Source organism: Pleuronectes platessa, chromosome 15 (assembly GCF_947347685.1).
Source record: "Pleuronectes platessa chromosome 15, fPlePla1.1, whole genome shotgun sequence".
NCBI lineage: Eukaryota > Metazoa > Chordata > Actinopteri > Pleuronectiformes > Pleuronectidae > Pleuronectes > Pleuronectes platessa.
In genome coordinates, this window is record NC_070640.1 from 14,895,167 (window position 1) to 14,913,989 (window position 18,823).

The 18,823-nt window shown below is 45.4% G+C and overlaps 1 protein-coding gene across 1 annotated transcript in view; it reads right to left on the bottom strand.

Annotated features, from left to right (window-relative positions):
• Window positions 1-17,736, bottom strand: part of LOC128457432 (cell adhesion molecule DSCAML1-like) — a 47,955-nt gene extending 30,219 nt beyond the window's left edge. The window contains 3 exon segments of the mRNA XM_053442114.1: window positions 6,206-6,352; window positions 8,741-9,061; window positions 17,499-17,736. Coding sequence (XP_053298089.1) covers window positions 6,206-6,352; window positions 8,741-9,061; window positions 17,499-17,724 — 694 coding nt within the window. The 5' untranslated portion in view covers window positions 17,725-17,736.
• Window positions 17,737-18,823: the final 1,087 nt, after the last annotated feature.

An 18,823-nucleotide genomic window follows, 5' to 3' on the forward strand; every position in this document is an offset into this window, starting at 1 on the left:
GTACAACTCTGTGTTAAGTGCACGTGAGCAGGCGTGTGTAGCAGTGTGTAAATAGTCAATAATAGCCGACACTTGTCAGCCCTCTGCTCTGTACACACAAAGCCCGTGGTTGGGCCATTGTTGAATTCCGCCTGCCCACGCCTACCCCCCCCCCAACTGGGCCTCTCAAGCAGAGATAATTATGCCTATTGTGCCCCTTGCGCGCGCACACACACACACACACACACACACACACACACACACACACACACACACACACACACACACACACACACACACATGTTTCTGCTAATTAACACACCCACCCACGTGCCTACTCAACCTAACTGAGTAAAAGATGGCTGCCAGCTCCCCATCTGTTCCTGCCCTGCTTTCGGCTGCTCTCAGCACACTGGGGCAAAAGTGAAAGGGGTAAAAACATCCAGAGAAAGTGAGAGAGAAGCACACGTAGGTGAACGTCCCTGCAGAAGAACTGATTGTGACGTATGGTCGCACTGAACGCTGGATTTGAGAGGTTCAAAATTAACACATTGTCAGGTTCGCGGGTTGTTTTGTCATTTCTCATATGTCGATTATTTAGTAAGAAGCTGCTCTTTGCTAAGCCCTGGTGTTCCTGCCATGTGTTTGCATATGTAAGTATATAATTGAAGCATTATTTAGTGCCCCACTAACCCCCATGGCCCTCTGTGTGCCACATGGGACAGAGGCAGGAGCAGGGGACGGAGAGGTGAGGGAGGGAGGGAGGGTGTGAAGCCCGGGGTTGGGGGTGAGAGAGGCCGACAGTCAATGGGGTTAGGTTCCATGAGCCCTGGGGACGCCACGTGCTGCTCCCTGTCCTCCCCTGTCACACCATGTCCTGCTGCAGCCAGGCAGCACAACAACAGGCCGGCCGTCAGCCAGCAGAGCAGAGCCGAGCGCAGCCTTAATGTATCCTGAGTTAATGTTTAATGAGTGCTCCATATTCAGGCAGGTTCATACAAAATCTGGAAATGGCTTTGTCGTGTTACTTGTGAGGTGTGTGTGTGTGTGTGTATGTGTTGTGGGCAGGCCTGTACATTTGTACTTCCTAGAAGTCGGTGTGTGTGTGTGCATGTGTTAAACCAGTGTTTACATGAGAATGCGGCGTCCCAGACAAGTGCATCCATTAATGTATTCCTGCTCTGAGTGCACGAGCGCAGATTTACAAACAGACATTGTGTCCTCACACACCACTGCTCTCCATGAGGTCCCTGTGCCTGTGTCACCTCTCTGCTCGCTGTACCTGTGTGTGTGTGTGTGTGTGTGTGTGTGTGTGTGTGTGTGTGTGTGTGTGTGTGTGTGTGCAGCCTAACTTCATATTTACTGATGAGAAACAATGCTAAAGTCTCCATTTGTTTTGAATGTTTTATCACATTATCCCCAGCTTTGAATTCAAATCTGCTTTTATCGACTGGTCAGCATGTGGCAAATTATCAGATATTCAAATTAAATTGATTCTCATGTTGTTTATCTTTATCTTCATTTTTTTTATTTAATGTATGAGGATCAAACTACATGGACAGAATTGAATAGACGATAAAATTAGAAAATAAAAATTGATCCCATCTTTCAAATGTGATGAAGTGATATTTAAAATGTATTGATTATCTTTGCTGTGTCACTTTATAAGACATCTGAAGATATTTGAAGACGTCCTTTTGGGCTGAGGAGCAAATATCAAGCCTTTCTCACAATCGGTTATCAAATTATGAACAGATTAATTAATGCAAAGATTATAAATTGCGACCCTAGTTATGCTGTAGTCGGCTAAAACAAAGGTGGAGGGAGATAAGGCTCCTCAATTCATCATCATCATCCTTGAAACTCGAGTCAAAATGATCAGCTGAGATCAGTGACTGTAACTTACTTATCTCACAAATTGATCACCTCGGCTGTAATTTTCCATGTGTTCCCAATTAACCCCTGTGTGCGTGTGTATATGGTTTGTCTATTACTGGGTCTCTGTTGAGCCACCTGACACCCAGCAGGGACCCCAGGGGCGGAAGATTGATCTGTAACATAGCCTGTAAGTGACCTCGCCACCCGGTGACATCCATTAGGTTCCATGTTCACATTGAGGCCTGATAACTAAGCAGACCCACCCTGCCGGGTTAAACGCAGGTTGAATCCACCTTATATTTCAAAAATATGGGGCTGGACTGTTTTAGAGATCAGACACTGAGCAGCATCCACTGATCCAATCACCTCTATGTTGTAGAGTGGGGGGAGAATGGAATAAGATGTGATTGAATTAGAAAACCTAGGGAGTAGAACCCATACCTGCGTTGAGGCCCTTACTGTCCTCTCATGAAAACCACATTTAAATCTTCTAGATCCAGATTTTTAATTTGAATCTGCACCAGATTGCACATACTCATAAATATCAGTCCTCTAAACATGCCTGAGTTCTTTTTTTTAATCAAGATCAAATGATTATTCTCTGACAAATCAAGGAAATGTGATCTGCCCCCTGATCCGAATCGGCACAGAAATGAAACAGGTTCTTCCTTCACCCATACTCCTTCATCCATGTTTTGGTTAAACCATCCAGTGGTTTCATCCTGCTAAATAACAAACGGACTGGGAAGGAAACACAAACTCCTTGGCAGAGGTAATGAGGGGATTGACTTCAAAAAAATATTGATGAGAAAGTGATTTGCAAATGTTTTCAAATCTCAGCTACTACAACTTTCCCTCTCGTGTCACTGCTCCTCAGCTCGGGCTTCTATGGCCTCGCGTATCAAACAACCAAGAATGAATAAAGAGCAAACTGTGTGGCAGGTGTATTAGATGGAGCATGGTTGGGCATCTTCTGCGGACCACCATGTGGCTGCAGCCATCTGCTGGGCCAGGCTCTATTCATCAGAGCCACTCATTAGCTTTCTGCTGGTTGGACGGACGGCCTCGATCTGCGAGCTGAACCCTCTCTGTGTCCTGCCCTGTTGTTTTCATGCCCGTCCACAAACCCCACCGTCCCTCTGTCCGCGCTCCAGCTCTCCTCCTTCAGATCACCACTCAGACTAGCTGGCCTCCATTGTCTCGTAAGGGGCACACAAACACACACACACACACACAAACACACACGCGCACACATGCATAGACACACACAAATACACACAAAGCTTAACTACAGGGATGCTATGGGTGGGGAAGTGAAAGGGAAATAGGTCAGTCTGCCTGTACCCCTCCCCTCTTAGACCCCCCCACTGTCCTGGCTGGACGGGAAAATGGGGCAGGCAAGGGGACACATACACACATATACACGCACACACACATATTAACACATGCATACACACACACACACACACGTCTCCAGATGGGGAGCATGTGTGTTTGACAAAACGGAACCTGTTGGGGTTCAGAGGGCACGGCTGCATTGTGTTAGGTCATGAACTCAACCTTCAGACCAGTATGTGATTGTGCTACTGATCGGAGCCTGCACACAATGATCCTTCTGTGCAAAGCCACAGCTATGAAGTGAAAATGAAGTGGACAATTCAAAGGATTTTTGCGCAGTCTTTTCCCTTTTGTATTCTTACTGGGTGGGAAAGGAGAGAGGAGAGACACAGGAAGGAAGTGTGGTGGGATTCAGCCCCAGGTCAGCGACGGCACAAAAGCTGCTTTGATTTGAACGCATCATTTCCTCAAATTCAATTAAAATGAGAGAATCAAGACATAAACAGTGCTTTTTATATTGAAACTAATGGAAAGGGAATCCAGCAGTCAAGCCGTTTGTGGCTGAATTTCTTCCAATGCCTTGCCGCGATGGAGCCAACCAATCACAGCCCGGTCTGCAACCAAACATTGTTTTTTAAATTCAAAGAGTTCAGTGATGGTTGAGTGCCTCGCCTTGATGTTTGCAGTGGATTTCAGCCGACAACGTCCCACTTTATCAATACAACACCAGATAACATCCTAGGCAGAGTTCGTGTTACCACGGAGACAGCTAATGAGAAGCTGAGCAAAATGAGTGCGTGTCTGTGTGTATGTTGTTTGATCAACTGGTAAATCCAGGGTGTTTTCCTGTCCTTTCTCCCTCTCATGACCCTGAACGGGAACAAGCCAGTGAGGAAATAAAATCCTACAATCAATGTTTCCCATTAGTTTCAACTGAAACTTCTCCAGCTGCGGTTCTTCAGCTCAGCACAAGAAATGGTGACATGCAAGACACCCACTCACTTACATACAGAGAGCTTTCAGTCACAAAATCAATTTTAATTTTCACATCTTCATTAGCCCTGTCCAGACGTTCCTTTAATGGACAAATATGGGGGCGGGAAAAAGGTAAAAAGGAGATTTTGGCCCCGCGACGTTAGAGTAACTCGATGAGACGTTTAACTGAAGAGTTGGAGATTAACATCAATAATGTTTCCCTCTGCACTGCGTGTTTGTGTGTGTGTGTGTGTGTGTGTATGTGTGTATATAACCGCATGCATCCACTGTGTGTGCATATTCACAGCGTGTGTCCACGTGCATTGCTGTGTGTCTTCTGTGCATCCGTGCGAGAGCGTGTTCACAATATTTAGATTATGTTGTCTGTTCGCAGAGGTGCTGCTTGTTTCAAGGAGAGAGGAAGCTGCAGATAGGCGAGTGTGCTGATTGGCTCTAAGGGTGATGAGGTCACTGTGTTGATTAGCGTGGGTTTGGGGTTAAGGGTGAAAGCAATCACGCCGCAAAGCGCTCGCCGCGTTTCCCTCTGCTGTCGCGGGAGGGGAAGCAAACGCTGAGTTCGGTGAGCAGCTCATCGTGTTCGGCATCTGATCCTCACACTCACTGCTCATCATCTGACCTATATACCCCTAATTACACATGAGCAGCCTCATGATGGCACACACAGCGACATCCCATACATAGAAACCATGAAAACATAGAGGAGGGGCACAACAAAAGTGCATCAGCTACGTCTGTTTGGGAATAACGGGACGTCACATTGTCACAGTGATACAAACTCTGGAGAAAACAGCAGAGTTAGAATTGAGAAAAATCAATGATGACTATTTTTTAAATGTCGTTTGACAACAATTTGTACCAGGAAATCTGACACAGGATTGTGTGTGTGTGTTTACAATATGTGCAATTTCCCTGTATTTAGTTAAAATACAGTAGAAAATGTGTGTGAAATAAATATGAGACTTATCTATGCAGTTCTTAAATAATGCAACTTTCTGCCAGCATGATCACTGAAAACAAAGAATAATACAAAGTATGGTGACATAACGATAATACGGTGACCGCTGAAAATTATCCGAAATGACTGAAAATAACGAGCTAGCACAATCTTGATGCATGTGCAAGTGTGACACTGTCTGTGTTTTGCATACATACACTATAAAACGCCATCTGCCACGACCTGAGGCCGTTCTTGCCCTACTAGCCTCCTTGCCTCTCTTGCTTTGGTTCATCCTCCTCCTCTACCCCTCATGCCTCTCCCCAACATTGTTATTGTCAGCATTTTTAATGCAAAACAAATGGTTTTTGCACTCGATATGTAATCACATAATAAAAAACACTCAGCAACCAAAAAAAACACACTTCAAATGTCTCTCTCCCGCACCCACACACTCACACACACACACAAATGAGGTTAATGAAGATGAATGTGAGGGCACAGTCCTATTGACATCCTTTGTTTCTAATTGTGGCCGTGTTCTTCAAGGACACACAGTGCTAAGACAAGCAGGGAGAGGACAGAAATAGATCTGATGAGGAGAAACTGCGGAATAGCGGTGTGACTCGGAGGAGAGTCTGTCTAATGTGGTGTCAATCACAATTAAAGGTGGGATTTGACAGGGTGGGGGGGGACTGTATGTGATGAGATGGAGATGCAAAAGTTGTGGTAGCAGAGAGGGAGTGAAGGAAACGTCTGAGAAAGAAAAGGAAGGAGGGAGGATGGAGAAGAGCGAGGGAGGGGATGTGTGCAAGAAGGGAGGAGGAGGAGGAGGAGGAGAGGGACCGGATCAGTGATCCAGAACAGTGAGCAGACAGAAGACACGAGTTAAGAGTTCGGTCATACATAGAGAACACACACACACACACACACACACACACACACACACACACACACACACACACACACACACACACACACACACACACACAGTATACGCCGGACAGAAGATAAAGACAAACCCAAATGCAGCTGTATGAAACACTGGCCACCCATACATTATTTCTTGAGATGTCTTACCTGGGACGATGGACACGGTGTCTCTCTCCCAAGACACGACGCTGACATACTCCTGCACGGCAACAGGGATGAGGCACTTAAACACGGCTACGTTGCCCCGCATCGAACGCTGGTCCGCCACTCGCACGGTGTAGGGCTCCCTGAAAACTACACACACACAAAGAATATTAAGATGTGTTCCCTGCCTCTTCAATAGAGGTGAGTTGTGATGTCTTAAATACTGGTTTAAAAGCTTTTAGCCATAAAAAGTCAAATCAGGATTTATTTTAAATGATAAAAGTTGTAATACTATCCAGGCAAAATATCTTCCGTCATATGAGCAGAAGATGTGTTGACAGCGGATGAACATCATGGTGATCTCGTCACAATGTTAGCATTTGGACAATAATCCACTCGTGTTTACATCTTCAAAAACAACACATTAACACTCCGGAGCCAAACACCCTTTCATCGGCTACCAGGGCTCTCCATGCGTGTGTTTATTTGAAATCACAGGCCCACTCTTGTGTATTGTTTGAACTCTTCTAATCCTGCCTCTGCTTTCACCACAAATGGATGAAGCTGCCACTAAGCAGGATAATCATGGAAATTATTCTATAGCTCTGGCGTGGCATCTTCGTAAAACTCCGATCCAGCTGTGTTTTTCGGCGGAACTTCGCGAAGCAGACGACGGAGTCAGCAGCTCATCGGAGGCAAAGCAGAGGGTTGTTGCTTCCTCGGTTTGTGCAGGTTCATGCAATATTTGACACTCTGTTGAATGAGCAGGGACTCATTAGCAAAATCACATGAAAGCTAGGACGTATCCGAAGGTTGCTAAGAAACTGGTTTGGAATCCCTTCCCTGGTAACAGACACGATGACAGCATGCATACATTCCTGCTGCAGGAGGGACACACACATGCATGCGTGGAAATTTACATCCTCTTTGACTAGATGAATCAGATTTCTACAAAATGATCTGTTAGGTTATATCTGATGACCCGTCACTGGTGTGGATGTTGTTGTTTTCCGTGAAGCTGATTCATTCGAGGCCCCGGCCAATCATTGCTCGCCATCATAACTAAAAAGTCCACGTCCTGTCTGTGCAACCTGTGCACGGGAGCGGCCGGGGCCCATCAGAGGCCGCCGGCTGCAGGATGTTTGGTTCACGCTAATCCCTCGTCTCCCGAGGCCGGGCTTTTGGGTCATGTGGGAATGAAGGCAGCAACCGGCTGGCATGCAGCTCAGGGCCCTGGCTCAAATCCGCAACTGGGCGCGAGTATTAGTATTAGAATGAATATGAGTATTAGTTCAAGTCGGTGTTGGGAGGCAGAATATGAAAACAGATGTTGATGGCAGGAGGGAAGGGGGGGAGGAGGGACCGACTGGCCTGACTGGACGATGAGGAGGAGGAGGAGGAATAGAAGGGGGGGCAGGACAATAGATGCAGAGAAACTCTGGGCCAGATGTATGCTTTGTTCCAGCTGTGGTTTGATGTAGCAGCTCTTTGGGAACATTTTCCCTTTCTACTTTCGTGCCATCAGAAGAGCTGAAGGAACTCAAACCCACAGAAGTACTGTTTTACTTTAGACGAGGTCTCGCTTATTAAAGCGTCCCTCGCACGGTCTAAAGCACCAATTAGGTTTGTTAATGAGAGATAATTAAAGAAGTGTGCTGTGGCTATATTTAGACTGGCACAGGAGGACAGTTGGAAGAACAAGGGAGCAGGGAGAAGAAGGGGGACAGAGGAGAGGAAGCGACGGCCACAGAAGCAGCTTCTGGTCGAAACTTTGAAAGAATTGACCAGATATAATATCTACGATTATTTATCGATTTAATCTTTATTCAAATAGTTTTGAAAATCAGTCTTTCTCAGGTGATTAACAACTAAATTCACTTTATTTCCAAGAAGAGGCTTGAGATGATTTAAGTACAGTATTAGTGAAGTCAAAGGTCGCTTATCTTAATCTCCTTATTGTAAGGTGGTCGATTACTTTTCACACCTCGCAAACCTTTAAAACACATTTCTTGGGGCTGCAAAGTTTCCTGTTGTCTCCTGTTTTTCATCTGACCTTTTGAAAAGTAAGGGACTGTCGATGAGGACGAGCTGGATGGAAAACGATACAACCCTATGCCATAATTCATGTCCTCATCTGATCTGCTACTTAGATCTGAGTCCTGCGGTTGTTGTGTTTTAGATTTCATCCTACCAGATGGTGCCACGCTGTATAGACGAGGCTGGGGGGGGGGGGGGGGGGGGTCATGTCAGTGTAAAGTGCAGTGGTTCATCCGCAGCTCAGTCGAATAGGTGTGGGCAATGGCCAGGGCCTGGTGTAGGATGTGATGCAGATGTTCCCTCTGTAAACTGTGTTCTAGGTCAATCTGTGTTTTAGGGCAGGTGCTTCTGTGTGTGTGTGTGGGGGGGGGGGGTCGGTCTTTCTGCAGTTGTCAATCTCATCTCATCTACTATTTGCTTAACAACTGTCTCTTTTTCCTCATCATGCTGTGATGGTTGATTCTTTCTTCGATCTAAAGGTCCATTCTGTCCAAGACTCACCAGCTTTGATTCGTATGTTGGGGCTCCGGATCTTGCCGGCCTGGTTTTCGGCAGTGCAGAAGTAGTCATTGTCGTGGATGTAGCTGTTGTATGCCGAGGGAGAGAAGGGGTACAGTTGCAGGGTGCCGTTGGCGTGCACGTGGCGGATGTGCGGCACGTCGTAGATGTCATCGCCGGTGGCCAGGTACCAGCGCAGTATGGCACTGGGGGTGCCCCCTGCTGGACAGGGCAGGGACACCCCCACCGAGCTGGAGTAGGTTACCCTCTGCAGGGAGGCGTTCACAAAGTACAGCCTGGTAGAGCCCACATCCTCACTGTGTACTGTGGGGGAAAAACACACAACACAACATCACTTAGCGGAGCTGAGGTGGAGGTGAGAGGCCAGAAAGGAGCACCTGTTATGTGCTGCAACACACAGAGATGCAATAATGAGCTAACAGGGTTAGTCTGCCATTGATTCGTAGCTATCGACATTAAAGGACAAACGATGGACTAAATGGAAATGTCCTTCAAATGTGTTGCAAAATAATCATAACAAATGTATGTCAAATGTCCAGCTGCAAACATCAGTCATGTGATGCAGAAAGCCAGGGATTTGGGCTAAAGCCTGTGGTGGTTTAGGTGGATCGGGGGGGAGGAGCCTGTTACCTCCGTACAGTTTGCACACATACACAAACAAAGACAGAGAGAGGGAGAGAAGAGAGGGAACGCGCTGATAGGTTATGTGATTGGAATTTCTATGCCAGACGCAGAGATTTAAGTCTATTTAATCTCCTTACATATTTAACACAAACACACATACACACACACACATGCATGGTCTCTCTCTCACATATACACACACACACACACACACACACGTACAGGAATGCTCTTCAGATTAAACACATACAGCTGCGGCAGAGAAGAGAGGGTGAGGAGAGGAAAAGAGAAAGAGGTGCTCTCAAATTTGGAGTCATTACAGAAAAAGATTAGAAGAGGAATACGGTGGTGGGACACTGCTGACGGACAGATCAGGACAAGAACTTTGATATAGACTTATGTCATCTAACACACCTCACTACATGGTCACCCTGATAATAAACTGTACTAGTATTTATAATAAACAGAGTATCTTTAAAACATCATGGAGGACAGATACTTTTTGTTCTATTCAATTACATCAAATGTGATCATTTTATGTCAAATTGTATTTGTTTTCTCACTGATATTTGAACGTTAATTTTATTTTTTTATTCTTTAATGAAATGAAAGGTTTTTTGAAATATTATTAAAATACATTATAAGATTAGCACAGAATGTTGCCAACATATTACTATCAAATAGAAACAATAATGTATTCCACATACTGAATTATTACAGAGGGCTTATGTATTTATACACTAATGCTCCATTTAATGATTATTTTTCTTGTTGATTATTGACAAATCTGTAAATCTGATTATTATGAATTATTTTTGTCTATAAAAGGCCTCTCACAGGTGCGACCATCCACTTACTTATGAAAGAAGTTCATGACAATATTGGTTTAATTCTCACACCTGAAAATCACAACTGGGGAATATTTGGCATGTGTGCTTGACAATTTATTATTAATAAACACATTTTTAAATAGCAAAATGTTTTGACTCCTATTTGGTCCAGATCGTCTGTTGTTTATCAGACTTTCCTGGGACTTTGGTTCTTTAGTTAACAAGCAACACTTTCACTTTTCAGAGCACAGGCTAATTGCTAAGCTCCCTTTAAATAGCATCACTGCTGGTAACACACAGCACAGCAATCACAGCCACTGCCGACACTAAAAGAATTGTCGTCATGTTTTCTGATGCTGAGGCACAGACAACTTCAACGCCCGCAGATACAGGACAAGTTTCCTTACTCCTAACTCTATTTGTCTGATGGTGATTGTGTTGCGCCGGGACCCTGAACACACAATGAGGAATTCTTTCTGTAAAGTGATAATGGAGCAGGATCAATGTTAAGTTTTCACATGTGCCCACAACACAATGACCAGAATAGTCGTGGCAACCGAAAGCATGCGTTTCAACAGTTGCTGTTAAGTTTGTGATGTTGACACAGAGCCCATCCTGAAGCACTGAAACCAGACACAAGAAAAACTAAGTATTGCATCTGATCGTCCCGTGCATTTCTCTCATCAGCACCATCCAAACATTTAGACTTTGTTCAGGCCGTCTCTTTAATGAAGTGTGGCTTTAAGCTGGTGATGGTGACATGCAAACATTATAAAATGGAGCCTGGCAAAATCAATCACCATCACCATCACCAGGGTCACTGTGCTGGCACCGGGCTCAGTGCAGCAGATCGAACAAAGACACAAACCATCTCCTCCGTCCACTGTGGTTTGCCAACAATCCCAGGGTTCCTCTCAAAGAAGTGGTGCTGTCCCTAGACTAAAGATTGATAAAGCTGCGCAGCACCGCTACAGATGGTATATGAAAATGTGTCTGGCAGTCCAGTGGTGGGCTGCAAAAACCAGGTCAGACTCCCTCCCCTCTGCAGATTACTGATAATGGCCCCTGAGCATAAAGCCCATATTAAAGATTGCAATATCTATAATCTCCCAATGGGGGGACAGGACTAAAGTGGAGGAGAGAGGGGGTCACCCTGAGAGCTCAGGGGGGCTGGGCAGCAGGAAAACCTCTCATACAGTAGATTATATGGCCTGGGGGCCCGGGCACTGGGGGGCTCTGCAGCACTGGGACTGATGGAGTGGGAAGTGGAATAGAAAAGGGATCAGAACAAACTCCCACCAATCACGGCCTGTCTAAACCAGACGAGGCACACACACGCACTCACCCAACAGACACACACAACCACACAGAATCCACACACACTCCAAAAGCTGCTCTCAGGGCTCAGTCACACCAGGAAGAGACAGAGTGGGTTGCCATGGTGGCGCTGGCACTTGAAAGCTGAGACTGAATAAAAAAAAAAAACAATGGAGCAATTTAACCTAACAACAGTGACCCACTGAACAATCTAAATTTAGAAACTTTAAGTAACCAAGCCCCCGATTGTGTCACAGTGCCCTCGAATATTTCCAAGAAGTTATAAAAGTAGCTGAGGGGAGTGAATATGTGTAAATGGCACAAAGATGAGTGAAAAAAACAACAAATAGGCTGCCTTAAGTGTGTACACATAGTGGAGAGAAGTGTGTTTACGTGAGTGACCTGCCAGTCAGTGGCAGGATGACAAGATGGTGTTGGGATTCAGTGTATTCAGGCTCAGAGTCACTGGTGCAGAACTCAACTGGCACAGTCATGTCAGACTGGCACAGGTTTGACTTTAAATTTAAAACCAGCCGATGAAACATTACACGACGCCTGTGCTGACCAGTGCAGACAGAATACAAAATGCCACATGCGTCATGAGTGGTTTGAAGATGGCTTGTTAAGTGTATCGATCTCATTGCTGAATCCAAAAGGAAGGTATATCAAAATTTCAGTCTACGTGTTGAGTTGAAGTTAATGTCCTCAACCTTAAGTTTAAGATGATAAACTTGTATCTTTTGTTGATTAGAAGAACAACATGTTTTTACCTCACTTTTGAAAGATGTACATCTGTAGAGCACCCTGTCAAACCAGCAAGCTCCCGCACAGATGGAAGAATAGATGTATTAACATCAACACATTGTGGATACACTAAATTAACTAAATATAATGCAGGATTTGAACACTGTAAATGGAACTCCTCCTCCTACATTAATTCTTTATCTTATCTTACAGCTGAAATGATCACCTCTGCAAAGGAGGTTGGGTTTGCACCCCGGTCCATTTGTTCATTGGTTTGTTTGTCAGCAACATTTCTAAAGAAAGAACTGAACTGATTTCCACGAAACGTAGAAGGATGTGTTCTGAGTCAGATGCCGGCATTTTTCAACTTTTCACCATTTGGCAATAATTCATGGATGTCGGTGAAATAAATCTGCCATATTCAGGGGGCTGATATCAATAAGCCTGTGAACTGTTGCTGCAGCTTGATTGACTTTAGGGAAACAGCGCGACTTTGTGCACGAATGCAATCTACTGAGTGCAATTCTACTTTTGCTATTCATTAATCTGTCAGTACGCTTCACACATCTGGAATTGTCCCCCGTCTCCTGTTCATGTTGGTGAGCCCACTTCTCTCAGTGATGCATGTCCACAAACGTCTAACACCAGCAGCGTGTGGACAGTGAGAACCTGACCGGCAATGAAGCCGTAGGGTCCCTGCGTTGCTGCTGCTGCTGCTCAGCTACACCCAGGAGGCGTCATCAGCCTCGTTCAGACACAGCACCGGTGGAGAAAAACAGCCCTCACTGGAAGGTGTCGAACACTGATGGAGTTGCAGGAGCTTAAAGCTTGTGCTGTCAGAGTTGCAGCCACTATTTTATACATCCTGCCAGAGAGCTCTGCATGAATATGTATGTCAGCGAGGCAGAAGTCATAACCTATGCAAGGTTTCATCATGCATAATGCAGCTGATCTACGCCTCTCCAGGATGTGAGTGTGCACAGGAGTGTGTGCACACACACATGCACACACACACACTTGACACTCAAAACTGTACTGTGATGAAGAGGTAAACAAACCCCAGAACCCCCAATGTTTCACATATTCTCTGTCACCCGCAGCTTCCTGTGCCTCCCAGAGACGTAATGCCTCCACACGCTCCTACTCCTCCCTCACCCATCTCCCTCATTTGATAAAATCATCTTCACTGCATTTCAACTTTATTTGATTTAGCGTCGAGTCAAATCGTTTTTTGTGAGGTAAAGGTCAACAGAGACACGACACACACATCAGCCCCATGATCTGTCCCTCATCTCCTTCAGCCGACTCTCGCTCCTGTGCTCACCTGCATCATTTCCTGACATCTCTCTGTCACTACAGGGTAGAAAGTTTTTGATCAGGGGGCACGAGGATTGAATCGGGATACGCAAAGCAGCAGAACAGGAACGTGGGAAGGAGATGCACCGGCAGAAGAAGGGTGTGAATTGAACATTGGTGGGATGCAGAGGTTATGAAGATAGGTGTAAGCTTACAGATAATCCTCAGGGGGTCCGGCATAAGTAGGTGGTTGCGGGAATCCGAAGGGGGGCAAGGTTGTTGGGGTTACATCTAATCAGTAAAGGGGTATCACAGCCACCCCAACACCCACCCACCCGCCCACTGTCTTTCTGTACACCCCTGTCACCAACAATGTGCCCCCCCGCCTGCCTATACCTCCCGCCCCACCCCACCCGAGGCCTGTGCTGTGTCAGTAAAAAAAAAGTGTGCTACTTCAGCAGTCTCCTGGGACCTGCTCCCCCCTCACATCAAAGCAGCCAGTTTCTCTCTTAATGTGAATATCAAATCTGTGGATCACAAGTCCCAGCACAGTCTGCATAAACTGCCCCTCCCCCAACCTTTAATTCTGCCTAGTGATGAGGGAGAGAGAGGGAGGGGAGTTACTGCGAGAAGAAGCGATGGAGGGAGGGAGAGAGAGAGCGATAGAGAGAGAGGGGGAGAGAGGGGGGAGAGAGAGAGAGAGAGAGAGAGAGAGAGAGAGAGAGAGAGAGAGAGAGAGAGAGAGAAAGAGAGAGAGATATATGGAGGTAGGGAAAGAGAGGGGGAGAGGGGGAGAGGGGGAGAAAGAGAGAGGGAGATCCAACAAAAACAACTACTTGCTTCAGAGATTTGACATTTGCTGAACGCACCCTCCTTTCCAAAAAAAAATGTGCAGCTCCAGCATCCAATAAAAATTTGGAGGAGGTCTGGCTCACTTTAGCATCAGGGTGCTGCTACACAGAATTTTTGCAGGAAAAAATATAAGAATTAGCTCTTGCTCTCGACCGCTGTTGATTTGCATCTTTGTTTGCTGTTGTTGTTGCTGTTTAAAAATAATGATTCTTCATCAAAATCTCATTGGGACTGATGGTAAATTTAAGGACGAATGGGAGAGCAGGGATGCAGTGACAGAGCTGCAACATCCTATTGCTGAGCTGGGAAGTGCGATGAGCGGCGTCTCCCTGCTGACTGTCTTACACCAGCACACTTTACCCCCAACAACAATCTGTTCATTTGTGAAAGTGAGCTGTAATATTGTCTTTACATCGACTTTTTCTTTATTGAGAGGATGTAAATCAAATTATTTGATCATAATCAAACCGTGATTTAGTTTATTCTATTTTAAATTTCAACAGCCGCAAACCGTTTAAAATACATTTTTTAAACACTTGTCTCCACATTTCAAATCCCATGAATCAGAATCATGTGCCCGATCCTCTCACAGGACCAAATCACATCCGACATCACACTGGGTTGTAATCATTTCTGCTCCAACACCTCTTGTAATTGGTATTTTTGCATTCTTACATGCAAAATTAAATAATAGGTTTGAGGTAAAATAAAAAATAAATCAGAGGCCTATGCCCTGCCTGAGTAATGACTGGCCTCCCTGTGGACCACACGGCTCTGTCATTGAGCGGAGCCTATAGCTCAGGTCGGGGCTTTAATTGTGCAGCATTGCAAAAGGCAGCACATGGGGACTGGAGAGGGGATCTTTGCATATTTATATGTGGGGTGGGGGTGAGTGGGTGGGAGGGGGTGTCGAGCAGAGCGTGCCAGGGTGAGGGGATCACCTTATTGCTTTTGCACAGTTGCTGCACAAATATTTATATTTTACATTTTAAGTCTCATTTCATCAAATGCATTGGGTGTAAAGTTCGAAGCAGGCCCACAGCAGGCCGCTTTATATCGAACTGGATCATATTCATTGATGATTAATCTACAGTTACAACAGAACGCTTCAGTGTGTCTGTGATGTAAAAAAATTAATTTTGCTAAAAAGACCATATGTTTTGTATTTTTGTATTAATATTTTTAGAGGGGGCAAAACAAAATCCTCTTTATTTGCAATTAAAAGAAAGCAGAATTGATTATTTTCCTTTAAACGTTTTTTTTTTAAAAATAATACTGCCTCCTAAAACCTGTCTGTCTCTGACATAATTTAACAACATTTTTCAGACCTATAATTCAGTTAGAAATTATTTACGTGTTTTGATTGCTTTAGATAATCGTGTAAATAAATTAAAGAGTGAACGTCCAGCGTGTCTCCTGCACAATTTACATCTCAAAGTGTCCAACATTTAACAACTAATCCTTCAGGGGTGTCCCCGTCACCTCCCCTCATCCGCGCGCCCGTCAACACACACACACACACACACACACACACACACACAAACACAGTCACACACACGCGCGCGCGATCCGTGGCACAGGCGCGCACACGTCCGCGGGGTCCAGGTGCGCTATTAGTGAGGAACATGCCCGGGCAGGTCTGTAATCTGCACCCACGCCCCTGGAGTTTCTCATTCGGCGAAATAAATTTGCGCATGTTAATATGATTGCGCAGAGAGGCTCCGGAACCTCGTCCTGAATTGTTGCTTAAATCCAACAGCAAAATGCAACGAGAGCTCAATTAAACACATGAAGCAACACATTCCATTTCTAATTAATATTTAATAAAAAAAAATGTAAGTGTTAGAAAACGCCTGATCTTAAAATGGCAAATAGGCCGAGGTTAATGGCCTGTTTTTTGTATATCTCGTTTGCATTGAGAGCAGCCATATTCCAGATCCTCCATATATCCCAGACTTTTTCTTTTAATATAAATAAATCTACACCTTCTCGGGGGCCTGTGCTACAATAAGGACAAAAACAGTCTGTAAACATTGCTCCTGCACACAAAGGCCTCAATGCTCTCATGTGGAGACAGTGTTGAATTTATGTTATTTTCGACGCATGCAGATTTGCCCAGGATTATTATAATGCACTGTAATAGCAGCAGATCAACTTTGCAATAGGGTCAGGGATTTGCTGCATATACTGGACGGGAAAGGGGGGGAAACATGAATCCATTCAAACAAACACGCCATTTTACATTTATAAAACAGAAAGGAACAAATGAATTAAACGAGGGGGATAAATGTGGATGCCCTCATTATGGCCTTTACATGGGTGTAGACCTATTTGTGGGGAGTAGAGAGAGGGGGGAAGGGGGGGTTGCCTTTTATTTATAATTTCTAATTTGCAGTAATTTGTCTTTACAGAAGTGTAATCAGACGTTATTAAAACCTCGTCCTGAAAAGAGAAATAAGAGCATCTCTGCGCGCTTGTGCCAAATGGTCCATCAAAACAGCTGCAATTAGCCACAACGAGAGCATCAAGATGTTTTAAAAAATCCCAAGCATCCGTCTCCAAACTTTACAGGACCGCATCCTATTTGAGTGAATTATCCCCCTGGCATCGATCATCGATTGATATGATTGAAGCCCGGTGCCTGTTTCCGTTTATCTCCCACACTCCCTCTGCATTCGCACCTCATTCTCCCCATTCAGCCATTTTACATATTCATAACTAGAGTTGGTAATGCGAAAACAATCCGTGCTATCAGCTCCATCACAGGCCGCTGCGTAAAAACCACAAAAAGACACAGCTGGAAGAAAAAGAGAAATACTTCACTTTCACATCTGCACTCTCACATTTCACCGGTTCGGGCCACAGCAGGTGTATCATTGCAATTATTTAAAGAATCAATTTCAACCGATTCATCTCCTTCATCTCCTCCACAAGGCGACAAACCCCAAAGCACGCGCCACACACATCGTTCAGAAGATACGGATTGACGGTAACAATTTGGATTCGGACTTTTCATTCAACTTAAAAAGCTCGGTGGGTCTGCAGGATGAGGAATATTCATTTTCCGCTCCTCTTACCTTCTTGGAGAGAGTACAGCAGGAGTAAAGTTACAAGCCACATGCCATAAAGAGCAGGTATATTTCTCAGGAATGTTTGGCAATCCTGGCAAGTGTGAGGAGCGGTTCCGTGGCCGGGCGGCGAGTCTCCGTGCTGGACTGGCGACTGTGCTCCCCGGAGGTCTCTCCAGCCCTGCTGCCCCGCTAAGCATGGAGGGGGAATGAGAGGCGCCTCGGCCCCGCCCATGTCCCCTCCTCTCCGCTGCTCTCCGCTCCTCTCTGCTCCTCTCAAGACCACCGTGCACACGGATCCATCCTCCCAGTTACAGCCGGCAAACACACGCGGAACCGCGGGTCACAGCAAACAAAATCGGGGCGTCGTTAAGAGGCGAGCAGTGGATTTTGGTCCAGTTGCGTCCAAATGGCCAGGTTGCGCAGACAGATGTGTTGGCACCTTGGAGAGCGCGCACCCACCTGTGCGCCCCTGATGACCGCGGCTCTTTGCGCAGTGTGGATCTGACAGAAGCCGCACAGACAGTCACAAAACAGCGTCTCGAGCTTTTCCTCTGAGTGCTCGGACCTTTATCACAGGGACGCGGAGCTACAGCAAAGAGTAGAAAGCTGTTCTTTCTCTTTGTCTCTCGGAGCCACGAATCGCGCGTAGACGTTTGCGCACAGAAATGCACTGCAGATAGAGAGGAGGAGAGAGTGGCGGGGTGTGGGGCATGACACCTCCGCGCAGACAGCAGGTGAAACAGAAAGGAAAACACAGCAGGTGAACGAGACAATTACTAGAGATGACTGAATTCTTAGACGACAGGGAACAACTTTTCAAGCTGCTACAGTTCCCTGTCCCGCAGTGCTCTTTGTTGCGCCTGATGTTGGGAAAGCTCCGCTGCATGAGCATAAATTAAAACGGCGGAGGAGTTGCAGGGCACTCCCAGTTCATGGAATATTTAGAGTCGCTGTGGAGGACAGTTGTGGAGATGAAATGTGATCCTCATCTGCATAAGCGGTTATAGAAGCACAGCCACGTCGATGTCGTGTAATTGTTAAAGGAGATTTAAGTTTAATTTGGTAGAATTTTGTGCAAAGACAAATGGACTGAAATAAATTCACTTCAGAGAGAAAATGCTTTGCAATATCTCTGTCACTTCTGTCTCTTCATATTACAATGATGATGATGATTATTAATAAATTGTATCGACTCTTCATTACGCTTTAATTCCCCTGTGCCTCAGCCATATTAACACGTTACACAAGAGGCCCTGGAAGCCTGTGTTAACTCAATCAGATGGTTTTCAAAGAGGGATTTCACCCCACACCACAAACAAAAACAATTATAT